General features: G+C 50.4%; 2 protein-coding genes and 1 non-coding gene across 5 annotated transcripts; 1 reads left to right on the plus strand and 2 right to left on the minus strand.

The window, feature by feature from the left end:
• Window positions 1-392: 392 nt before the first annotated feature.
• MFAP1 (microfibril associated protein 1) lies at window positions 393-11392 on the minus strand. Its single transcript, XM_061565521.1, has 9 exons — window positions 11175-11392; window positions 8936-9188; window positions 8242-8392; window positions 6375-6562; window positions 5614-5722; window positions 5021-5181; window positions 3360-3519; window positions 2819-2908; window positions 393-1616 (listed from the first exon to the last, which is right to left on the minus strand). The coding sequence occupies exons 1-9, from the start codon at window positions 11260-11262 to the stop codon at window positions 1431-1433; spliced, it is 1386 nt and encodes a 461-aa protein (XP_061421505.1). The 5' UTR covers window positions 11263-11392; the 3' UTR covers window positions 393-1430.
• A 6512-nt stretch (window positions 11393-17904) lies between these two features.
• Window positions 17905-26170, plus strand: LOC133355710 (peroxisomal membrane protein 11B-like). Of its 3 annotated transcripts, none has more exons than XM_061573071.1 (4): window positions 17905-18193; window positions 20691-20809; window positions 22737-22842; window positions 24188-26170. In XM_061573071.1, exons 1-4 carry the CDS (start codon window positions 18138-18140, stop codon window positions 24672-24674), a joined length of 768 nt encoding a protein of 255 aa, XP_061429055.1. In that variant the 5' UTR covers window positions 17905-18137; the 3' UTR covers window positions 24675-26170. The 3 variants fall into 3 exon arrangements, with proteins under 3 accessions (XP_061429055.1, XP_061429143.1, XP_061429229.1); XM_061573159.1 differs by having other exon boundaries at window positions 20694-20809; XM_061573245.1 differs by having other exon boundaries at window positions 18183-18193; window positions 20694-20809; window positions 22682-22842.
• TRNAL-CAG (transfer RNA leucine (anticodon CAG)) lies at window positions 22194-22276 on the minus strand. Its single transcript has one exon. It is a non-coding gene; the product is annotated as a tRNA-Leu (tRNA).
• Window positions 26171-26473: the final 303 nt, after the last annotated feature.

The following is a 26473-nucleotide window of genomic DNA, read 5'->3' on the forward strand; positions in this document are numbered from 1 at the left end:
CCGACGCCTGCTGTATATTACGAAGTCTTGCAGCGTCTCTCTATCCGTGGTTCGCGTGGATTTTCCTCCGGATCCTCCAGGATTTTCCCCCCTCCACATTTAGAATCAACGTCACGAGCTCAAGAGCATGCGGCTCAGGAGACGCATGGTGACGACCCCAGGTTTAGAGTATTTGGCTGATGCTATAGATTTCCACGTGATAAGCCACTTCTGTTGAGCTATCATTCGTGATAGCCAGGTCGCTTCTGAAAAAGAGCTACAAGGCTCAGCGGGAACTTACCTGGTAAAATAAGTTTTAATAAGACGACACACACATACAACCAGCTTGCCATTCGTAGTCAAGACTTCGACAAGAACGAACCACGACGTGATACAAAAGCAAAGCACTCCGGTGTGTTTTTTTCCTAAAACCGGTTACTCATTTCAAAACTTTTATTTACAAAGTTTCTGCGTTGGAAAATGCAGACGGAGGAGAGAGGCATTCGCGACATGCAGCGCCCACGGCCCACCACCCGGCTTCCCCTGCTCCATGGGTTACCGCATACAAACCATAGCGTACATACATAGACACGTATCGTGCGCGTGTGTGTGTATATATATGTAGACACACACCCATGTATACATATAAAATTGGTCAGGGTGGATATTGCGACGTTGTGCTGTGTATAATAACAAATTGTGGCGGCGAGGATAACGGACGCAGGACCAGATCGAGGTCACACAGACACGGCCGACATCTGCTACTTGCCGTACGTTGCAGTTGCCACGAGCCATCGGGCAAGCGATCGTGGTACCACACAGCGCACACTCGCTAACACACACGCGTATACGCACGCACTCGCTAACGCACACACTTGTATACGCACGCACTCACTAACACACACACGTATACGCACTCGCACGCACTTGCTAACACACACACGTATACGCATGCACTCGCTTACGCACGCACTCGCTAACACACGCAGTCGCTAACACACACGTATACTCACGCACTCGCTAACACACACGTATAAGCACACTCGCTAACACACACACAGATACGTACGCACACACTCGTGTACACAGACGTATGCGCATACGTTCAGTTCACACACTCACACATATGCACACTTGCGTACACACTCGCACACACGTCCGTGCACGCATACACACACACTCACGAACACACACATACGCACACATTTGCGTGCACTCATTACGCACACACTCGCTAACACACAGACAGGTTCGGAACAATGCAACGTGCAAACCACGCCACTACCGCACACCCCACACACAAGACACACACACGTATGCACACCAACAAAGACATACACCCACACACGCACACACTTGCGTGTATTCTCTCGTAACCCGTGGTGGGACAAGGGAGCTCCGACGGGGCGAGGGGATCGCAGCCGACGGCGTCAACAACAGCGGCCGTGCCGTCACGTCGCGGTCTTGCGCTTCTTGACGGCGGGCCGATCGAAAATGTCACGCACGCCGGCTGCCTTCTGCTTGTAGAACTTGGTGTTCTGCGCGTTGTCCTGGGCCCAGGCCGAGTCGAAGGCCGTGGTGTCCTGGTCCACCAGGTGAGTGTACTTGGTGCGGCCTGAACGGCCAAAGTTCTTGACCTGCGGGCGGGCGGACGGGGACGGGCGGTCGGTGGTCGGCCCCCACAAAACAACTCGTCAGCGTTGTACGGAGCGGTAGCCGGTATCCAACATGTGATCACCCCCTTGCCTGCCTCCAACTCTGTACACGAGACCACGTGACCTCGGTACACTCTCATCCCCCCGATGGCTCCCAGCGCAATGCCGCATCAATTTCAAGATCGCAACACTCGCCGTCTTCAAGATCCTCCGTGGACTCTGCCACGCCTACCGCTCCCCTCTCATCTCACTCTGCTCCCCTCCACGCACTCTCCTGCCTCTCCTCTCTCGTCTCACTCTACTCCCCTCCACGCACTCTCCTGCCTCTCCTCTCTCGTCTCACTCTACTCCCCTCCACGCACTCTCCTGCCTCTCCTCTCTCGTCTCACTCTACTCCCCTCCACGCACTCTCCTGCCTCTCCTCTCTCGTCTCACTCTTCCCCTCCACACACTCTCCTACCTCTCCCCTCTCATCTCACTCCACTCCCCTCCAAGCACTCTCCTGCCTCTCCTCTCTCGTCTCACTCTACTCCCCTCCACGCACTCTCCTGCCTCTCCCCTCTCATCTCACTCCACTCCCCTCCACGCACTCTCCTACCTCTCCCCTCTTATCTCACTCCACTCCCCTCCACGCACTCTCCTACCTCTCCCCTCTCATCTCACTCCACTCCCCTCCACGCACTCTCCTACTTCTCCCCTCTCATCTCACTCTGCTCCCCTCCACGCACTCTCCTACCTCTCCCCTCTCATCTCACTCCACTCCCCTCCACGCACTCTCCTGCCTCTCCCCTCTCATCTCACTCCACTCCCCTCCACGCACTCTCCTGCCTCTCCCCTCTCGTCTCACTCTACTCCCCTCCATGCACTCTTCTGCCTCTCTCCTCTTGTCTCGCTCTACTCCCCTCCATGAACTCTCCTGTCCCCTCTCATCTCACTCTACTCTTCTCCACGCACTCTCCTACCTCTCATCTCACTCGACTCCCCACCATGCACTCCCCTAGTTCTCCCCTATCATCTAGTCACTGTTCCCCACCACTCACTCTCCTGATGATAGGGACAATGACAACAATGAGGTCGTGATCATGATGGTGGTGGCCATGATGATGGTGATGGCGATGATGATGGCGATGATGATGAGGTCTTGATCATGAAGATAAGAGGACGAGGTGGTATCCGGTTCCCACCTGCATGACTTTAGGGAGGATGGTCTTGTCAAAGTGATCCTCAAGAGTGGGCTCCGTGAAGTCTCGCTTGTACACGTTCTCCTCTTCGTCCTGCGAAATTGCACAACAACAACAACAACAACCACAACCACGTCAACAACCACTCAAACCAGGCGGCTTGGTCGTACCAGCGGTGGGTAACACAAATCAACGCTCGATCATCCACGGCTGGATTATCCGGTTGGCAGAATAAACGTCCTTGCGAAAACATTCAACGTAAGATACGAACGTTTATGACGGTACTCTTAGGTTTTTTCGGTAAAGTCACGTAGGTAAAAAAAATAGAAGTAATAATAGAAATAAAATAATAAAAGTTTATGACGGTGTCAACCGTTAAATACACTTCACGGGGAATCGAACTCTGCTCGCCAGGTCTGTCGCGCATCGCGCCGACCCCTGCACCGTGACCACTCCCACACGCTCACGGTCTCCGCACGCTCACGGTCCCCGCGTGTTCGCGGTCCCCGTGGGAACGGCGTGACTCCCGTGTAGCAGCGCTCACCATGAAGAAGGCTCCGCGGTGGTAGTACTTCTGCAGGAACTTGTACTTGCCCTTGGACACGCGATTGGTGATAACCTTGGGGTTGGCACGCAGCTCCGCCCGCCGCTCCTCCTCCGTCATGGTGTGCATGCGGTCCAGCTCCAGCTTGTCCTTCTCAGCGCTGCGCAGGGGGACCCCACGGACAAAGCAACCCCACCCCCCGATCAACAACAACGCACGGCAGGTACTCTCCTTTTTTGTATTTGATTGTCAGCCAACACTGGGTAAAAAACAACATGGGCATTTTCGTTCTCTTCTAGCATGTGCACCAACAGGTGCTTGTGCACAAACAGGTCCACGTACACCTCTTGTTCTCTTTTAGCCCCCACCCTCCCAATACGTTCCATTCATTGGCTACCACATTCTGATAAGCTCCCCCCCCCCTCCTCCCCCTTAACTTGTATTTAAGAACTTGTATCTCGGAATCTCTGCCTCACTTGATACAGCAAATCTGGCTGTGACGGTCCCACCTGATGACGGAGACTTGTGTTGCCTCCGAAACGTCGTGATTTATTATTTTATTTCTATTATTACTTTTATTAATTTTATGTTTTACCTACGTGACTTTACCGAAAAAAACCTAAGAGTATAAGGGGAAAACGCTTCGCCAACCTGCTTGCTGTGCTGCCAACTCGCGGCCCAGCCGGTTCAGCAAATCTCTACGCGATTCACCAACCCTGGCCTACACAGTGCTGGGTCACAGGCGTGTACCACCATGGCGGGCTGCCCTCAGAGATGATGCTATCGGTACAAGGTTACCGCAGCCAGTTTAAACATGCACCATCATGCGCTCCGTTTCTCTGTATACCCTGTGCGTGTACTGCACCTCCCATTAGCATAGTTGGCTATGGACGGTGTGAAAGAAGTTCAACATATATACACGTACGTCCGTGTGGAGCAGGAGGCAGAGAACAAGCCCTGCACACCTGTTGTTCTAACTGTGTGTGCGTACTCCGTGGGTACGATGTGCTTAATGCTGTTTTCGCTACGCGATAACTCTGTGCATACCTGGTATGCCGACTGTATGTATACCCGTACTTTGTGTGCACAACGTGCGAGTAGGCCGCTGCGTACCGGCGTTACGGGCACCAAATTTTACAACTTTCCCCGCGGATATCTCATTTGGGAAACCACACAGCAATGATCGCCTCCTACGGCAGAACTACTGCAGACCTGGTCTGTGAAACATTGCAGCGTCTTTGTGATCGCCTGACGCTATGAGAATAAAGCAAAATCCAAACGTGTCCATGAGCTTACAATGCATCTGTGCGTGTGTGGCGAGTGCCCTGTGCATAAGCCCATCATCAGCGACGATTATATGAACCAGTCCTGGGCCTCCCACAGGTCGACTCGGCCTTAAGCGAGTATCCGGCGCGATGTGTAAACATCGCTGCTCGGGAGACAGAGGCGGCTTGACGTGGATTCCGGCCGCACCGACCCCCTCGCGCGTCGCGCCGGCGTTCACAGGTGCTACTCGCTCACACCACTAAACCCCAACAGTCTGTTCAAGGCTATACAGGGGGATTTTTCTCATGATTTTTCTGCGCGTACCCCCGGCCCCACGTCTGTGTGTATCCCCCGGCTGCGTGCAGTGCGTGCGCTCCCCGTGCCGTGCCACTCACGCCTCGCGCTCCTCGCGGTCCCGCTTGACGCGCTTCAGCTCGCGGACCTTCCACGTCTCGTACTCCTCCTCGTCGTTCTCGTTGTCTGTGTCGATGGTGTCCAGCGCCGCCAGCGTGCGCCGGTTCTCCTCAAACTCGCGCCGCGCCTCCTCCTCCACAATCTACGCCCATTACCCCGTGCACGAAGAAAAAAGATGACCGTGGCTGTGATTTCAATTCGCAAAAAGGTCAAGCTGCAGCCCTGCTTGTGCTTGCTCAAGCACCAGCCGGTGGAAGGGCCCTCACTACCAGCAGGTCGATAAAGCGCACCTCTATGAGCGCCAATGCTGGTTGTGGTGGTTGCCACGGTGGTGGTGTTAGTGGCGGTGATGGTGCTGCTGATACGGGATGCTGGTAGTGGCGGTGGCAGTGAAGGTGGCGATGGCGATTTTTGGTGGCGCCAATGCTGGTTGTGGCAGTGGCCACGGTGGTGATGCTGGTGATGGTGCTGCTGGTGGGGGGTGGTGGCATCGGCGGTGGCAGCGACGGTGGTGTCGGTGATGTTTGGTGGCGCCGATGCTAGTTGCGGTGGCGCTGGTGGTGGCCTTGCTCACCTTGAGCGAGTATTTGCGCCGCTCCTCCACCACGCGCTTGTTCTCTGCCTCCTGCTCCTTCTGCTTCTGGGTCTGCAGCTCCTTCTCCTGTACAGTGAGGCGCTCCTTCCTACCGAGCAGGCAAAGCACGAGATCCCCTTATAGCCTCAACCGATAGAACAGCATATGTTAAGGCCGGCACTATACTCTTTCAAGACAGAACCGTGCTTGGTGCGGACAGTACCATAGATGGAGCAGTAGACAATGAAATAGGCATTGGAACAATTTGACATGCAATTCAGCAAAGTGATGCATAACGCAGTGGACAATGCAATGTTCAACGAGACAGAAAATGCAACAGACAACAGAAGAGACAGGAGAAATGTAATAATATAACACAAAATGCAGCAAACAATACAAAAGACAATGGAGTAGACTGTGATGCATCACAGACAGCCAATGCAATAGACAATACAAGAACAACCACCATTCGCCACTAAGTGGCGGTGACGTCACCACGGCGCTTGTGGCAGGCTATGTGCACGTTGAGGCCACGGGCCACGTGAAGCTTCGAAGGCTCGCTGACAGAAGGTCACAGGGCAGACCCAGCAGGTGCCACACAATGGGACAGACAACGCAGTCGACAATGGGATCCACAAGACAGCAGATCATAGAAAACGGGTCAATGTCCTTAATGGATGAACATTGCTTGAGCAAATGCTTGGCGGACAACGCGACAGGGCACGGGGACGGACGACGCGGTAAGACAACGGCCCCCGCACTTGCGGATGAAGACGGGTTTCAGCAGCGGTTCGGCCTCCTCCTCGCTGTCCGTGTACTCCTCGTACTCCGACTCGGAGCCCGACTCGCCGCCCGACTTCGCCTCGTCCTCGACGTCCAGCAGCTCCGTCTCGTCATCCTCGCGCTCCTTGGCTCGCTCCCGCATCAGGGTGCGCCGCCGCTCGATCTCCTGGGCACCGCCGCCGGGCACAAGGAGGGGAGGGGCACGTCAGCGGGGATCGTTCGCTCGCTAGCGGAAGAACATCGTGGCGGCGTGGTCGTCTCTTGTCTGACGACGACGCTGCCGACGACGGTACTGTTCCAGCGAGTCCACTGCGAGGATGAAGCCAGTCGACGGTTGCCCCTTTGTTTCACCGCTGCCTCAAGGGACGGGCCACACTTTCAACTTATTTGAGTTGGTGTGGCCTATACAATAATTCGGCAGCTCTTTCAGTTCTCTTTGGAGTTGGTGGTCCAGACAAGGCTGAGAGCATTGCGCATGCAATGTGGTGGTTATATGACATGCATGCAAGGCATGATGGTAGTCGTGCCTTCCTGGTCTTTCGTGAGCAGCGCACCGTTGTGCATTGTCATTTCCATGTTCCCGGCCTGTGACAATTTTCCTGCCTTTGTAGGTTTTTCTCATTATTTGCATCAAGCGCTGGATTTAAATTTGCTGACCATATCACGCCTTGTGTGCATGCGCAACTGTGGCTGTCGAGACCGACGTAGTGTCTCCCATGGCGGTTACACTTGTAGACTGACATTTACAGAAGGGTGGTGGTTGCTGCTTGAGACTAATCTTGTTCGCAAAGTTGTCCATTGTAATTTATATGAATAGCTTAATCCCCCCCACGCCCCTCTAGTCTTAGCACCTGATTAGCTCACAAGTGACGACATCGCATTTATCCGTCTATTTAAGATCAAAATCGGGAGGATTTTTCTACAACTCTGGCTGTCGCCTGATGATGCTGGTTGTATTTACCGACTAAACGTCGTACTCGAATTGTAAACCTTGTGGGTTTACTCTCCAACACCGGTGTGCTGAACTAGTAATGAATTGCCATGTTTAGTTTACGTGACAAACCGTACTAATTAGCTCTGTCGGGTGGTGGCGGGTTTAACGACACATTTATATTTACGCGATCTAACCCAAAAAAACCTCTATTATGGATAAAGTTGTCTTTTTTTCTCAATATAGGAAATACGTTGTTTCTAAAACCGTGCCCTGCCACCCCTAATTGTTGAACCCACAACGTGGCCTGTCCGGTGCTATTCACTCACCAGCTATCAACGTCACAACAGGAAAAAATAACAAAAAACTGAAATAGGACCACAGACTTGGGACAATGAAAAAGGATACCATATGAAAGACAGACGCAATAGAGATTCGAGGTTTTAGGAGGATGTTGAGAATAGGATGGACAATAAAAACAAAGATGTGATAAAATAATTGGGACATCGGTATAGAACGATGCAAGATTTAGTCAGAGAGAGGAACGTGGCATGTCCTGCGGACGGGGGGGGGGGGGGGCGGGGAGCCTCCTCCTACCTGGGAAAAGAGAAGGCAAAACGGGCAATAGGAAGACAAAGATGGATACGGTGCGATTCCATTAAAGAAAGAAAGATGTAATTCACAGGGCTATGGAGATGCAGGGCAGGAGTAGACGGAGACCGAGGGTGATAAGGGAGAATGTGGTGGAAATGTGAGAACAGTAGACGTGACAAGAGGCACATAGTAGAAGCACACTGGGGAAAGAAAATCTGACCAGCCGACCCCACGCAGTGATGGGGCCTCTAGTTTAGAAGTAGGAACAGTTCACGGAAGCCTGCATTGGTGGCTATGGCTGCAGTGAAGGGTCCACCCACCTCGTCATCAATCTCCTCCTCCTCTTCCTCGCTTGTGTCCTCTCGGTCGGCGAGAGGGATTCTCCTATCGTCATCATCATCGTCGTCATCGTCGTCGTCTTCCTCCTCTTCCAACACCTCCGGCTCGACGATCTGCCGGTGCCGGGCCAGCCTGTGTGCCGGCAAAAGCGAGCAGACTTGTCACAATTGCTCGAATAAAAACGATTTTGAAGCTCGCACCACATGCGTTGAATCGCGCGTTTGAATAAACTATTTATGATTTATGCCACACGCAAGTTAGTTACTGCATGATGCCACCAGCAAAAAATTGGGAGGGAAATTTTCAAATGAAAGAACAACAATAAACGAATAACCAGTCCTACTTATCTGCATAAAAATGTTTATGTGTATATAATATATTGTCGGCCAATCTGGAGTTTTGAGCCCTGGGAACATGTCTCGACTGTCCCTCCCTCCACTAAAGTTGGCTCTGGCACTAACAGCACGGCATCTGGAAACACAGTCCTGCTATGTATCAATGTAACCGTCAAGTGATGAAGATCACTGTCGGCGACAGAACTGCATGGACCGGAGATTGCTTGAAGGGATCTCGGAAGTGGTTTAGCGATATCCGCTTCTGCGGGCAGTTCTCTAACACAGGGGGGCACGGGGGGGGGGGGCACGGGGGGGGGGGGGGCTTGCTCTGGTCGCACACCTCTCCTCCACGTCGTCCTCCAGCTTTCGCGCCTGCAGCCGCTTGAGTCGAGCGTCGTTGGCCGCGGTGGAAGAGGAGGAGGAGAGCAGCGCCGGGGGGTCTCGCTCCGCATCGCGATCCGCCTCCTTGGGGAGGCGCCGCAGCTTGAAGTCGTCCTCCCCCTCCTCTTCGTCGGACGACTCCATGGGAGCATAATCGGGCCGTTTGCCCGAGATGTAGCGCTTCACTTTCACTTTCTCCATGGAGAGCTCGCCTGCGAATGGAGATCGAGGAAACAAGCAGTGGTTGGAGTGGTGATGCAATTATTCCACGAAAAAGTCGATTAATTGCTGCTCCGAGATTACAATTCGATTCAAATGAGATTCTGTTTGAGTTGTGATTGATATTTGTCCCACATTTTTTTCTGCAATCATGATTGTGCCATTAATATTGCGTCATGAAGCAAAGCATCAATATGGAACTCTTCCAGACCAATGCAAGTTTTCATGTTAGGGAACAGCTCACAGAAGCAGATACCACAGAACTATCTCTAAGATCCCGTCAAGTGACCTCTGTTCCACACAGTAACGGGTACAAAGAGTATTGTTCCTCGGATGACAGTCGAACCAAAATATTTTATTGTAATATTTTGAAGATAGCCAAAGAGTATGGATCCCTGCAGTCACGAAAACTTCAAATCTAGATAGCCAAATTAAGCGCAGAATTAATGCAATGTGATGGATTGTGTTTTACGTCATTGGGGACCGGGCTGAAACCATCAACTCAATGCACTCGATACATGCATCGAATTGTGCAAGTGAGAATGTTAAATTTATGCAAATTCACCCACCCGTAAATTAAATGCATTGTATCGATTAAGGCTCGCTAACTGATTTAACTGATTAAAACTATGTTTATTTAATTTGAACACTTGTGTTTGCTACATTGACCTAAATGACGCAGAGCATGATTTGAACAGTCAACATCTTACATAGTCGAACATGTATACTTTGCAAACGTAAGTTCAGGTTTTAAACAATTGACTGATACATAAGTTATATGAACTAAGCACTACTGCAATAAATTAACACGTAAATGAGGGGCCATCCATTTAGTACGTACGCATGGAGGGAGGGGGGGGCTTAACCCAAATTCGTACGCATGCGTATGGGGTGGCCTATTGACAATATTGTTTCCCTTCTACGTGACTTTACTGAAAGAACCAAGAATATAATGTACGTACGCATGGGAAACGGGGGGGGGGGGGGTGAAGCCTCGATAATAATTTGTCTACATTGGCCTTCAAATGAGTTAGATAGTCCGGCGGTGGACTATCTGTTTGCTTAAACACGTGAACATTATTAATCCTTGATTGTTTCTGCATGGATTAAATATCGGCCGATCTATAGGATTCGGGGGGGGGGGGGGGGGGTAAAAAGTCCGCGTGCGTACAGGGATGGGGGGGCAGGGGTCAGATTTTTGACAGATTTTTGCGTGCCCACTAAATGGATGGCCCCTAAGACAATGTAAGTCCCCGCAATGATCCATCGATGCCTGACTTGGTCACCCACCGCCTGTCAACACCACCCCTTGTTCTATACACTGCTGGATGATTTTTGCGTGCCTACTAAATGGATGGCCCCTAAGACAATGTAAGTTCTCGCAATGATCCATCGATGCCTGACTTGGATCACCGCCTGTCAACACCACCCCATGTTCTATACACTGCTGGATGATTTTTGCGTGCCTACTAAATGGATGGCCCCTAAGACAATGTAAGTCTCCGCAATGATCCATCGATGCCTGGCTTATATCACCGCCTGTCAACACCACCCCTTGTTCAATCCACTGCTGGATGACGTTCTCCCGACGCCGTATCGCTCACGAGGTGCCGATTAACCCACGCTTTGCCAAGCTTTACCCACACCGGCCACATCGGGTTGGTAAAGCGTTAACCGTGGCCGGGGGATCGAACTCAGCTCGCCGGGTTCGTCACGCGTTGTGCTGACCCCACTAAAGTGGACGTTTAGGGCGACACTTATGGGACCGTTACGGTTTAGGGGCATTTCGTGGACAGCTGCTGGACTTTGCGACTTTACATTTCCATTGCAGACACGGACGACCGAAGCGCGTTCAACGCCCTGAGCAGGCCTTAACAAATACACGTTAATGATTACTGTTAATATTAACGTTGCAAATACATTTTTATTTTTAAGACTCCGCGAAGTTTGGGCCTAGTCGCTCAGGCTTCGAGGCTCACCCTTCTCGTTGTACACGGGCACGGCTCCCGCCGTCGATTGAATGGGCACGGGCCGCGGCCCATGGCTCGACAGCGAGGGCATGGCCATGCTGGAGGTAAAACAAAACGAAGTGAAACTAGAAACGACGACGACGGCGACGATTTAAGTGTCGAGGGTTTCGGGGTCCGAGGCGACTCTCAAGCTCGTTCCAAGCCTGCCCCGACACCAGGCCTCAACGCGGCGGTCACGTGACTACGGAAGCCGCGACTGGGGGGGAGCGCGATTTAATATTGAATACGATATTATATATACATCTCGATATTTAATGTATAATATTGAATACGATATTATATATACATCTCGATATTTAATGTATAATATTGAATACGATATTATATATACATCACGATATTTAATGTATAATATTGAATACGAATACAATATACATCACGATATATATTGAAAAAATACAATATTATACCTACATCACGATATTTAATACATAATTTTGAATACGATATTATATTTCCATCACCATATTTAATACATGCCATTTAATACGAGATTACATATAAACATCACGATATATAATATTGAATACGAATACGATATTATATACACATTACAATATCACGATAATCGCGATATCGATTTAAATTGAAGTTAGCAATTTGTTGTTGTCAATGTTTGTTTGGTCTATTGTCCATCTCGTGTGCCTTTCATTTTTTTGCACTTCTAATAAAAAAACGAAAAAGTTAACGTGCAAGTTTGTTAGCCCCCCCCCCCCTCCCCGTGATATAAGATGGTTGATTGACAGGTCACGAGTAGTGGGACAAAGATTGGGCACTCCCAGCTCTTCCAAGACATCTGGGCAGTGCGGGATTATCGTCGTTGCAAAAAGTAGCTACTTATGCTACGCTACGGTGGTCCGCACTTTTAAGGGCCCCGCGCTAAATGCTTTCAAGCCACACATTCCGGTTCAGTGATTCTGCACTTGCTCCATTACTATAGTACTATACCGCCTTCAACTGTTATGAACGACTGGGTGTTTAAGGTGAGCGATTTGTCGTATTAGCTGGCTGTGTAGCAAATGAATAAATACAATTACTTTGCTATGCAAGTAAAATTTTGTGTTTACATTTTTACGTGTTTTTATTTTATTTAGGGCCCCTTTATAACATATTCTACAGGCCCCGCACTCCTTAATCTGGCATTGCATCTGGGGCTTCCACTGCAGTCGTGAGTATTTTCATTCCACACTACCCCCAACTTTGAACGGTAACCTCCAGAGCTCCCTCCAGTGGATAAACCTTCCGCTTGCAGAACGGTTACCGGTTTAGTGGTTAGCCTTTATCAACCCGAATCGATGACATAAACTTTACTGCAGCCTTGCAACAACTGTGGTTCTCAATTGTTTAAAAAAAGTGTACAATGCTAATAAATACATAGGGTTTGGTGAAACAAAGTAAGTTCACACTTAACGTGGCCGTGGCTTTATTTGTGCTTTCGATTTTTACCTTCTAAAGAAGATCTGGCCATGCATGTGGCTATTATTCTTAACAAACTTTGCGTTTGTGACCAGGACAGTGATATTTTGCAATGTACCTATTGTCAATTAGAAAACGTGGTGTGCATTTGTGTCATTCCTTCACGTAAAGTCCTGGTCACAAAAGCAACGTTTGTGGGGCATAATAGCCATTGCCTATACTTTTGAGGCATAAGCAATTAGAAAATAACACTTATTACTCATTATAGATTTGAAGCTTTCGTGACTGCAAGGATTCATACTCTTAGGTTTTTTCGATAAAGTCACGTAGGTAAAAATCTAAATAAATAATAAAAATGATATAAATAAAATAATAAATCACGACGTTTCAGAGGCAACACAAGCCTCTGTCATCAGGTGGGACCGTCACAGCTAAATTCAGTAAATTCAGTAAATCTAGCTGTGACGGTCCCACCTGATGACGGAGACTTGTGTTGCCTCCGAAACGTCGTGATTTATTATTTTATTTCTGTTATTATTTATATTATTTGTATTATTTATTTTTGTTTTTACCTACGTGACTTTACCGAAAAAACCCAAGAGTACTTACTACCCAGGAACAAAAATCGTGTTACATCGTGAATGATCAACTGTGATCTGATTCTGTATTGGTGCAGGGGGTGCGAGTGGGGGGTAGATGTGGGCGAGGGTGAATGGGGCTATAACCAATGCGACTCCACGTGTCTCTGCCCAATTTGGGCTCCACGTGTCACTTGCCGAGTGAATGCATATGAAGTGTTGTCAGGGCGAGCAGAGTCAGAGCTTGTACTCATACCCATACACAGACAAAGATCCCCCCCCCGACTGTTGGGGCAGGCTCTGTAAGCGAGCACCTACATGTTCACACCCACACAGTACACGTACACACTTACATAACGAGTAGGGAGCTGTCCATAAATGACGTGACACGATTTTGGACGATTTTTGCCCCCCCCCCCCTTCGTCACACGGCGTCACAAAAAGTCAGACCCCCCCCTCAATTATGACGTCACAAAGCTCTGCTCCCCCCCCCCCCCCCCCAAGAAATAAATCATGCTTCAAATCGCTTTATACTATTGTCATTGTAGTGCGTATTTAATGTGGCGCTGCACTCTGATGTTGTAGGAGAAAACATTTATTAAAAAGTCTATCGTAGTGCAGTGCGCTAATTGCTACACTACCGCTCCCACACACACACATACACACACACAGACACACACACACGCACACATACACACGCACACAGACAGACACACACATACACACGCACACATACACTAACACACACGTACACCAACACACACACACAGACACACACACATACATCAACACACATACACCAACACACGCACACATGCACTAACATACACGTAAACCTACACACACACAGACACACATACACACAAAGTACACACACATACACCAACACATACATACACCAACACACACACATACCCCAACACACACCAACACACACATACACACACACAGACACACACATATACACATATCCCAACACAACAACAACAACAACCGCCATTCGCCACTAAGTGGCGGTGACGTCACCACGATGCTTGTGCCAGGCCAAGTGCACCTTGAGGCCACGTGAAGTGTCGAACGCCCGCTGGCAGGAGGTCACGGGGCAGACCCAGGTGCCACGGGTCGACTGACCGAGATGACCGAGATGACTGGCTGATGCACCACCTGTGCCCCCTACTGTACCAACTTGCTGTGCTTTAGCCACCCGGCGCTCCGCTCGTTGTTGTGAGCGTCGCTCCTCCGCCCTCCGTTGTTGTTGGAGGGCGACTGCCTCCAACTGCCCAGTAGCGTCCTTCACGAGCCTCCTCCACTGAGGCCGATCTTGACACCGCTGGTACCAGTCATCGGCAAGTCCACTCAGCTCCACGTCCTCCTGTACCACGTCACTCCATCTCTTCTCCAGCCCGTGCCGCGCCCGTCTAGCCCCCTCGATCCGGCCGAACAAAAGCTGTTTAGGCATGCGGTGGCTGGGCATGCGGGCTACATGACCCAGCCAACGCAGCCTTGCCTGCCGGAGGAGCTCACTGATGGGACTTTGCCCAGATCTTTCAAGGATTTGTGAGCTCCTCACACAATCCAGCCTGGTTAAACCCAAGATGGATCGTAGGCAGGCCAGCCTAAATGTTTCCAACCGGCGAAGATGCTCCACCAGGGGGGTCCACGTTTCGCAAGCGTAGAGAAGGGAGGGAATGACCGTGGCCGAGAAGACCTGAAGCTTCGTGCGGAGCGACAGACCAGGTAGCTTCCACACAGCGTTACGCAACCGATGAAAATATATTGCCGCTCGACTGATTCGGAGTGAGACCTCTGCTGATAAACTGGAGCCGGTCATAAGCACACTGCCCAGGTATGGGAAACTCTCCACTCTCTCCACAACTGCCCCATCACCAATTGGGAGTTGTGGGGGTGGAGTGTCCGATGGTACAAAATACCCTGGCAGGTGCTTAGTTTTGGTGGGGCTGATGGTAAGGCCCCACCTCTTAGTGGCACGCTCCAGTCTCAGCAGCAGCGTCTCCAACTCCTCTTCTGAATGAGCAGCTATTACCAAATCATCGGCATACATAACGTGGTTGACCAATAGGGAGCCATCCCTTGATCGCACCCGGGCATCGATCAGCCTCCCATTATATCTGTACCAAATGGAAATTCCCCCGGTACAGCTATTGAAGGCTTCACGAACTACGCGGTCAAAATAGATGTTAAATAATGTGGGAGCCAGAGGACATCCCTGTCGCACCCCAAGGTGTACAGGGAAAGGCTCCGACTCCCGGCCACGTAGTTTTACCCGGGCCCGCTCACCATCATGAAGGTCTTTAATGATCGTGAGCAGAGGGTCAGGGACTCCGAAAGCACGAAGAACAACCCAGAGCCCAGTCCTACTGATGGTATCATAGGCCTTGACCAGGTCAATAAAGCAGAGATGTAGGTCTTTTTGGAATTCCCTACACCTCTGCTGTAGCAGACGGACAGAAAATATGGCATCTGTGCAGGACCGCCCTTTCCTGAAACCGCATTGGGGCTCCGCAAGCCTCTCCTCAGCGTGCCTAGCAAGGCGATGTTGAATAATCCTTGCCAGGACCTTACCCGGCACACTGAGGAGTGAGATGCCCCTGTAGTTGTTACAGTCGGTACGGTCCCCCTTCTTAAAGAGGGGGACCACCAGGGCATCCTTCCAGTCCTGCGGAACCCGTCCAGTGGTCCAGACTGTTGTTATGATGTCATATAGGGCAGTCTGTGCACAAACGCCACCCTCCCTCAGCATTTCGCTTGGGAGATGATCTCTGCCCGGTGCCTTCCCTGGTCTCAGACTCCGGATCGCCCTCAGTACTTCCTCAACAGCTGGCACCTCAGCCAGCCACTCACAGGGAGTGACCTCTTCCAATATTTGAGGCACCGCAGCCTCAGCAGGGTTATCACCATTTTGTGCCATGATGTTTTCCTGGCTGAGAGAATTTCCCTCCCCCAGGACCTCACAGAAATGCTCAGCAAATCTGCAAACCTGTTCCTGGGGGTCGGAGATTTTCCTCTAATGATGGTAATAGGTGTGGCGCTGCAGGTTACTTTTTTGATGGAGTTAAATAGTGATTTGTGATCACGGGCCACTGAGGCAGACTCCATCTCCTCAGCAACCCGCGACCACCACCCATCCTTACAGCGCCTTACGGCTCTCCGAACTTCCGAGCGAAGGCTGCGGTAAACCTCCTCATTCTCTGACGTGGGATGCTGTAGGCGATGAGAGTAGGCCTGTCGCTTTTTCTCAATTAACCTAAACACCTCCTCTGTCAGCCAGGGTTTCTGGGGAGGTCTGGACCGCGTACCCAAAGCAGCCATTGCAGCTGCATGAGTCACAGTCTTAAACCTCGCCCATTTACCCTCGACATCAGCTGCAAGCGATGATGAAATTCTCGCTTGCAACTTTCATCAGCTAACTGAGACCAGGCCACTTTTGGTTGGAATGGGATCCTGGGTGTACACCCACCACCGGAGTGGAAGAAAGGCAGGCGCATCTTACAGATGACTAGTCGATGGTCAGAGGGCAGATCAGCTCCACGGTAGGTCCTGGTGTCAAGGACATGGGCTCGCATTCGCTGGTCCGTCACTATGTAGTCCAGCAGATGTTCTTGCTTGGACCCGGCATGTATCCATGATGTTGTGTGGATGCGCCGATGCCGGAAGAGCGTGTTGGTAATTACAAGCCCATGGGCTGCACAAAAATCTAGCAGCCTCCTACCGTTATTATTGAGCTGATCTGGCCCATGCCTTCCAATCACTCCAGACCAGGTGTCAGCATCATGACCAACTCGGGCATTGAAGTCACCCAACAAGATGACTCTGTCCCGAGTGGCCACTTTAGCCAGCACCTGTGACAGGAGGTCATAGAAAGCGTCTGACTCATCGGCTTTGCTTGCATCCCTCCACGGATGTTCGTCTTCGGTGGGGGCATAAGTAACCACGACCACCACTCCTCGCCTCTGGTTGATGGGAAGGCGAGCCCAAATTATCCTGGGGCTTACAGCTTCCCACACCTCACCGCCACGCTCCCACGCCCCCTTCATTCTTTTGTTCAGAAGAAGAGCCACACCCTGTTGTTTGGCAGTCTCCTGCCCCGAGTAGAGGACTGTCCACCCCTCATGGTGGCAGGAGCCAGAACCGGTCCACCGGACCTCCTGAATGCCACAGAGATCCAGGCGGTACCGGTCCAGCTCCCGACAGAGGAGTGGCAGCCTCTCCTCCGCAGTGAGTGTTCGAACATTCCACGTGGCCATCCGCAATGGTTTTTTGTTGTTTCTGGAGGAGCCCCGAGTGTGAAAATTCAATCTCCTGGCTCCGCCAAATTGGGTTTGGCCAGGAGACGTCATAAAAGCCTGACCCCCCGGGGCCTCCGGCACAAGCTTATTAGTTACCGGTTTATGTTTAGTTTGTAGTTTACTGGTGGTTAATTGAAGGTGGAGGGGTTACCAGCCCCTCGCACCCGTCCAGAGCCCCCGTTTAGCCGCTGTGGTGGACACAGACGCCATGAGGGGAGAGGCCAATGGGCATTGGCCCTCCCCCCACAGCACTGCCCACGACAGTGTTGCCCGTCCGGCACCGCGAGGAGGTAGGAGGTTGTTTTGCCAACACACACACACCAACACACACATACACACACAAAGTACACACACATACACCAACACACAGAAAGTACACACACACATACACCAACATACACCAACACACACACACACATACCCCAACACACACACATACACACACAAAGTACACACACCCACACGCACGCACTCTGACACATGCGTGCACGATAGTCGTCGTCGCTTGCGGCTCCGTCATTCCTGTCTGTCCACACTTCGGGGACTCCGAGGGAACGCGGACTGACTCCGCACAGTCGGCAGACGGACAGACGGGAGAGCTGACAGACAGCATGGAGACCATCTCAGAGTTCCTGTCTGACAGCCAAGCGAGGGAGAAGTTGATGAGGTATCGTGTCTGTATGTGAGTCTGTCTGTGTGTGAGTCTGTGTGTGTATGTGTGTCTATGTGTGTATGTCTATGTGTGAGTCTGTGTGTCTGTCTATGTGTGTGTTTGTCTGTGGATGTGTCCATGCGTGTCTGTCTATGTGTGTGTGTGTCCATGGGTGTCTGTCTATGTGTGTGTGTGTCTTTGTGTGTCTGTGTGTCTATGTGTGAGTCTGTGTGTGTCTATGTGTGTGTCTGTGTGTTTCTATGTGTGTGTATGTGTGTGTATGTGTGTGTCTGTGTGTCTGTCTGTCTATGTGTGAGTCTGTGTGTGTTTGTGTGTCTATATGTGTGTCTGTGTGTGTCTGTCTATGTGTGTGTCTGTGTGTGTCTGTCTATGTGTATGTCTGTGTGTGTCTGTCTATGTGTGTGTATCTGTGGATGTATCCATGCGTGTCTGTCTATGTGTGTGTGTGTCTGTGGGTGTGTCCATGTGTCTGTCTATGTGTGTGTGTGTCTGTGTCCATGCGTGTCTGTCTATGTGTGTGTGTGTCTGTGTCCATGCGTGTCTGTCTATGTGTGTGTCTGTGTCTGTGTCCATGTGTGTCTGTCTATGTGTGGATGTGTCCATGCGTGCCTGTGTGTGAGTGTGTGGTCTATATGTTGGGGAGCGGTGGCGTAGCGGTTATCGGGCTGCGCTACGAACCTGGCGACCCGAATTCGATTCCCGCTCACGGCCCAACACCGGTGACTATTTATCTGAACCGGTCCTGGGCCTCCCCTAGGTCGACTCAGCCTCAAATGAGTACCTGGTGCGGTGCGTGTAAACATCGCCAAGAGGGAGACAAAGGCAGCCGGGCGTGGTGCTGGCCACCCACTCCCTCGTGTGCTGTGCCGGCCTTCATAGGTGCTCGCTAACAGCACTTGCCCCAACAGTCTGTTACAGGCTATATGGGAGATGTTTGTCTTTGGTCTATATATGTCGTGTATATAACAATGTGTGTGTCTGAGTGTCTGAGTGTGTTTGTCTGTGTCTCGGTGCCTTTCTTTGTGTGTCCGGCTCTGGATTTGTCTATGCCTGGCTTTTTGTATCTATGTATTTATGTGTGTCTGTACATCATAATGTATGTGTCTGGGTGTCTGTTGGTGCATCTGCCAGTCATCTCAATCAGTCAACCCATGGCACCTGGGTCTATTCCGTGACCTGCCAGAGTCACTTCGACACTTCACGTGGCTTCAGAGTGCACCTAGCCTGGCACAAGCGCCGTGTTTTTGCGTGTCGATGCGTGTGTGTTGTCTTTGTGTGTTTGGTTCTCTGTCTGTGTCTTTGAGTCGACTATCATGGGCCCATTGACACAGAGACGGGATGATTCCAGCAGTTAGCCCGTGGTTGTGGCGGCTTCCCTCTCTGCACGTGTGGCTGCTTGCCTGCGATGCACCACTGTCGAGGCAGCGACGAGGGTTGGTGGACCACCGCGCGAATGTTGAGAAGCTCTCTTCACGTGGGGGGTCGAGGAGGTGCCCATACCCTGGACCCGCCGCGAGAAGGCGGACTAATCTCCTCCAACTGTCCCTTCTGTACGATACTCGATATTGAGTATCGTTCATTCAGTGGCTGAGAACAGCTTAATATACAGAGGACCGCAGAGCTTGTGGACACATTATTGGTGGCACCGACTTCCCACCTCGGCTGCCTTCCACCAGCTTGCCTGTGGTTTCTTCGCGACTGCCAGATGCAATGTGCACGACCGACGACGCTATATAAATTACAACTTAATATACAGAGGACCGCAGAGCTTGTGGACACATTATTGGTGGCGCCGACTTCCCGCCCCGGCTGCCTTCCACCAGCTTGCCTGTGGTTTCTCCGCGACTGCCAGATGCAATGTGCACGGCCGACGACGCTATATAAATTACAACTTAATATACAGAGGACCGCAGAGCTTGTAGACACATTATTGGTGGCACCGACTTCCCACCCTGGCTGCCTTCCACCAGCTTGCCTGTGGTTTCTCCGCGACTGCCAGATGCAATGTGCACGACCGACGACGCTATATAAATTACAACTTAATATACAGAGGACTGCAGATCTTGTGGACACATTATTGGTGGCACCGACTTACAGCCCCGGCTGCCTTCAACCAGCTTGCCTGTGGTTTCTCCGCGACTGCAAGATGCAATGTGCACGACCGACGACGCTATATAAATTACAACTTAATATACAGAGAACTGCAGATCTTGTGGACACATTATTGGTGGCACCGACTTCCCGCCCCGGCTGCCTTCCACCAGCTTGCCTGTGGTTTCTCCGCGACTGCCAGATGCAATGTGCACGACCGACGACGCTATATAAATGACAACATGATTATACATAAACAGTAGACGCACGGTGCTACGATATTTTTTTAAAACGCCGTGCAGAGGGAGGTGGAACGCAAGCCGCGTCCTTCGGATCAAGAATCCCGGGTTGTGCCGTCCACGACCCCCAAGGTGCCCGCTAACCGATGCGATGAACCCAGCAGGACGGCGCAGTACGCGTGCACCCTCGCGAGCCACGTGAACGAGCGCACTTGGCGCCGGCCCGAGGCGTCTGACAAACTCAAGGCCCTGATGTCCCACCTGAAGCTGAGCCGCAAACGTGAGTTCGCGCCCGGGTTAGGGATGGAGACCCAGGGCTCCCACTTCGCTGACACATGCCTTATTTAGTTTCTCCACTTCACCGGCCAGGAGCGACAGGGAGGCGCAGTAGAGGAAACAAAAAGATGCTCGGTGTAGTCGGCACTTTGCTTCGTTCATCATTTAGTTTTTTTTAATGCTTTGCTTTATGTAACCCCCCCCCCCCCTTCACGAAAGATTTCACCCTCCGCTCTCCTTACCCCTTCCCTCTCCCCTCCCTCTCCCCCCTCTCTCTCCGCCTCTCTTTTTTCTGTTTTCTACGTATTTTTTTGTATTTTTTTAAATTACCACAAGTGCTGCACCCAGCCCTTCTCTCTCTCTCCCCCTCCCGTGTTCTGCAGAGTGTGAGTGATTGCGTGAGTGATTGCGTGAGTGCGAGCGAAGTTCTTGTGCGAGTGAGCGATGGAGTTGATGATGTATATTCTTAGGTTTTTTCGGTCAAGTCACGTAGGTAAAAAAAATAAAAATAATAAAAGTAAAATAAGAATAAAATAAAAAAAATCACGACGTTTCGGAGGCATCACAAGCTTCCGTCTTCAGGTGGAACCGTCACAGCACGATAGCTGTATCAATACAGCTGTCTCAATACAGCTATCGTGCTGTGACGGTTCCACCTGAAGACGGAAGCTTGTGTTGCCTCCGAAACGTCGTGATTTTTAAAATTTTATTTTTATGTTACTTTTATTAATTTTCATTTTTTACCTACGTGACTTTACCGAAAAAAACTAAGAATATGAATCCTTGCAGTCACGAAAGCATCAAATCTAGAGTTGATGATGTGTTTCTCCCCCTGCTTTTGGAACGGGGCTTCCACAGGGCTTTCCAGACGGAGCAGAAGTGAGCTGCACCACAGGGGGGCAGAGACCACGTGATTTGCTGGAGGCTTTAGTTGGTTTTGCTCATAGGGGCCGTCCATAAATGACGTCACGTGATTTTTGACAATTTTTGACCCCCCCCCCCCCGCCTAGTCACACGGCGTCACAAAAAGTCAGCCCCCCCCTCCTCAAATATGACGTCACAAAGCTCTGCCCCACCCACCCACCCCCCAAAAATAAAACATGCTTCAAATCGTTTTAAACTATAGTCATTGTAGTGCGTATTTAATGTGGCGCTGCACTCTGATGTTGTAGGAGAAAACATTTATTAAAACGTCTATTTAATTAAGTACAACGTGTTGTCTATATTGATTTAAAGTTGCGCATTTTGATGTGACGTCCATTTCTCAAACCTCCCGTCACTATAAAAAAGGAAATAAAAACGTAACGGGGAGACGTTTCGGGAAATGACCCTTCTTGGTCACGGCAACTGTGCAAAGTTTTCACAAATAATAATAATAATAAAACTCATGTCAGAAGTGGGATTCGAACCCACGCCTCCAGGGGAGACTGCGACCTGAACGCAGCGCCTTAGACCGCTCGGCCATCCTGACTGCACGTGGTTGTGAGTGTTTTGTGCCTTGGTGTGTCTGTACGTGTCTCTGACACGTGCTTCCCTTGATGTATTTGTGTGCGCATGTGTATATGCCTGTGTGTCTGTTCCTGGATATGCCAGCGAGCCTTCAACACTTCACGTGGCCTCAAAGTGCACCTGGAATTGGCACGGGCCCCCTGGTGACCTTACCGTCACTTTGTTGCGAATAGCGGGTATTGATATTGGTGTGTCTGTGTTTTTAGCTCTACCTCTTTTTGTGCGTGCATGCCTCTGTGTCTGCATATGCCACTATGTGTGTATATTGAACTTCTTTCGCACCGTACGTAGCCAACCGTGCAAATCGGAGTTGCGTGTATCTTTTTACCGCTGTATTCGTGTCTGTATATGCCTGTGTCCGCCTCAGCACATGCCCCAACAGTGCGTTAAGGCAACAAGGGGGACCTTTGTCTCTGTGTCAGTGCTGCGCCTTGGCAGGAGCGTGAACAGCCTGCACGCCCTGCGCCTCTCGGCCCGTCTCTCCAACCCCGTGCTGCGCCTCTGTCTAAGCTCCGTGCACGCCACGAGGTGCGGTCGCTGTCCACCAGTGGAGTAGCCATCACCCAGCAGTGCGCAGTCGGTGCAACTGCACCCGGGGGACACACACGCCGGGGAGGATAACTATTGTGCCGGGACATCAGTTTGTTTTTCAAATATATGCAACGTTCCAAGGCCGTAGCCATGGAGTCAACATTGGGGGGGACCAAATCTTCCAGGGGGTCCCAACCCCGAAAAAATATCTACATTTTAAAACTCATTTCCTGCCTAAAATATTTTAAAAAATTCACTAACACATGGGATGGACTTTTTATTTATTTTTACAACAATGTCTAATAGTGTATTGTATTACATTGCTCTGTTATTACTTTTTTACATTTTCTTGTTTCATTGTATGTAATGGCAGAGATGATTAAGGATTAATAAAGTACAACCATAACCACAATCATATAAACATAAATCTATGCATTGATTTATGAAGTCCAGATATTGTGGCCAAGGTTTAGTAAATTGTTATTATTTACATAGCATAGCATTTTTTATAGCAATATATTGGGAGGGGGGGACATTTTGAGAAAAAGTTGAATATTGGGGGGAATGTGTCCCCCCCAATATTAATTATAATTACGGCCTTGCAACGTACAGTCCTTCAACGAGCCCCTAAAGAGTGCAGGGTCTAACCCCAGTTAACCCCAGGCCGCATATTTAAAGGGTTGTTCACAGCCAAAATGCTTCAGAAACGTCACTGAGATTTCGCTAAACAAGTTGGCACTCACCTTTGCCTCCGCGAACTCGGCGCTGTTGGAACGTTTGCTGTTTAATAATCTCCCGAGCGGACGGACCGAGGCTACGGTTCACAGGTCGTGCAGATGTCCGGGGCAAATTTGTAAGTGCCCTGGCCAAGTGTCTTTTACATTCTCTGAATTTCTCTGGGTTGAAATTTGATGTTTTTCGGGAATGCGACTTTAACTCACCTGTCCGCTGCTGGGAGTGTTGCTCCTTAGAAATATTCCACGGCATCAATAAAAGTTTAGTGTGAGGTTGAAGGCCGTGTTTCCCCCCTGTACAATCCATTAACTCAAGTGGACATTTACATAAAAGCCCAATAGTAATAATTATATCACACCACCGCACCACCCTGACCAATATCACCATCACTGCACCATTACGACTATCACCAAGATCACACCACCGTCAACACCACACCGCCGCAACACCACCATTCTCGCTACCATCGCCACCACACCAACATTGCGACTGCACAATCATTGCTGCACAATCACGTAGAACAAATTGTGGAACTGCCCAAAAGCGTGAACGTCATCAACACAAGCTTGCTGATGCGTCAGGTAAACCCCACCCGTTTCCCCCACAGGGCCCTGTACTTCGTGTGCGATAACCTGCTGTGGGCTTGGAAGGTTCGTCTGGCCCCCCACCTCGACTCCCAGCGCTGGGGGGCACAAGCAGCACGCTGTTACCTGCTTTCGCTCATCGCCTGCTTGCTGCGGGACCTCTACGAAATCATCACCGTCATCATCGACAACAACGATGAGACGGCCGGTCGAAACGTGCAGACACCTGCCGCCCAGCGGCCAGAAACGACCGATGTATGGGGACGCGTCAAGGGCCTCCCCCAGACGAAGACGACGATGACAAGGAAGGGCATTGGTCTTTGGGGAGAGTTGAGACGTCGGCCGGAGCTGTGGGTGGACCTGGCGAAGAACGTGCTGGACCTGCCGAGTCCGCTCGATAGGCTGGGCGTTCTCCGAGTTGACGAGGGCATCATCGGATTGTGCGGTCTCGCGTCCTCCATCCTGGGACTCGTGCAGTTGATGCAGCCCGGGCTGAAGCTGCGGCCGTGACAGGGAACGCGAGCGAGCACACGGTGTGCACAGAGGCACACAGCGCCACCCTGGCAGCCTTCTGTGCTTCAGGCAGATGGAATCCCGCATGGCATGTGCGATTATTCAGAAAGGTAATCATGGTGGTAATCACCAACACGTGACGTGGTCAGAGAGTATATACAGAGGAGGTGCTATCGTATGACTCTTTACAAATGACTCGTGAGTGGTGGCCGGGTGGCACGGAGATCAGAGGGCCGAGCTGGCATCGCCGAGATCTTGGGTTCAAATTTGCAGTCGCTTGCAGAGGTGGGACAAAGTCATTGTTATGCAAGTCCAAGTCGAGTCTGAAGTCATCAAATTCATGACTCGAGTCTGACTCGAGTCCAAGTCACATGACTCGAGTCCACACCTCAGAGGTGGGACAAAGTCATTGTTATGCAAGTCCAAGTCGAGTCTGAAGTCATCAAATTCATGACTCGAGTCTGACTCGAGTCCAAGTCACATGACTCGAGTCCACACCTCTGGTCGCTTGTGATGAAACTGGCTTCAAGTATAATGAGTTGGTGTCTCAGCCCAGACCCTAATGACTACACCAAACAACCCATCAAATACAAATTTCGTGCTGCACTTAATTTGGCTCAGCTCTATCATTCGTTGAACAGTTCTCTCAGGAGCCGTGTGGATGGGAAAGTGTCGCAGCCTACGGCGTGTACCAGAGGTAAATTTTCACGTATTCAGTAGTAGTCCTGTGATACCTTACATTGTGGGATGTTCTCAAATACAAAGAGCTGCACACAGCTCTCAAAGAGTTCCATTTGGATGCTTTTTCTCGTGACATGATGCCGACTGCAAAATCTGGCTGAAATTGTGGGGGAAAAAATCTGAAAGTGTGGGCAGCGGTGGCTCTGTACGTGGACTGTAATCCAGCAGTGTGGAATAGAGCAAGTGGACGTATTCCCATCCGTTTCCATCTGTACGGTGATTGTGTTGCCCCATGACATGCATGAGTTTTCTCCAGTTTCCCTCCACTTGCATAAACTAATTGACTGAAAACATCTTAAAATAAACCCAATGTGGCTGCAAAAAACTCCTGAAAAATAACTTAGCGTGGCTTTTTTTGGATAAATAATGCTTAGTACATCTGAAAATGTGCTTTAATGCGTATACAAATGCCACCAGGCCAATAAACACAGAATGTCCAATGTATATGTATATATATTTTTTTATTAATGCAATATACCATATTGTACAAGTAACAGTAATGAAAATGCCAGACAAAAAAGCTGTCACATCGCTGGTAACAAAATCAACACGTGCTACTCAACTACGTACTTTTTGCACAACCATGAACAGAATCCACGAGTTTAATTTTTTTTAAAAGCTCTCATTTTTTTTTTCACCAAGCAAATAAATTAAGGTAGCGATTGAAAGTCCGTATAAAAGTCAGTGGAAAAAAAGGCGCGCACAATCCGCTTTTTTTTTGCGCCAGGACAAGAAAGTAAGGCAGTAGTTGGGAGCGGGGCAAATCGAGAGACGACAAGAGGTCACACGAACGGGCAGTGGGGTTGATACTTTACATGACTGGCCAAGCAACACTAGGAATCTTGGTGCTGTGTGAGGGGGGGGGGGGGGGGGGAACTTGCAGTTTGTACACATCAGGGTCCGATTGATTTTTTTTAACACCGGCGCGTGGTGTTTTTTTTCCCCCCAGAGCATCCGTCCGTCCCGAAGAGGAGGGGGGGTAATAAGGAGTAATGTTAACAACTAAACGGGCTCTTTGTGTCACGTTTTCATGGTACACAGAGCTGGGGGGGGGG

This window comes from Lethenteron reissneri, chromosome 1 (assembly GCF_015708825.2).
Source record: "Lethenteron reissneri isolate LAM-NWPU_2019-01 chromosome 1, ASM1570882v1, whole genome shotgun sequence".
In the NCBI taxonomy this organism is placed as follows: Eukaryota; Metazoa; Chordata; class Hyperoartia; order Petromyzontiformes; family Petromyzontidae; genus Lethenteron; species Lethenteron reissneri.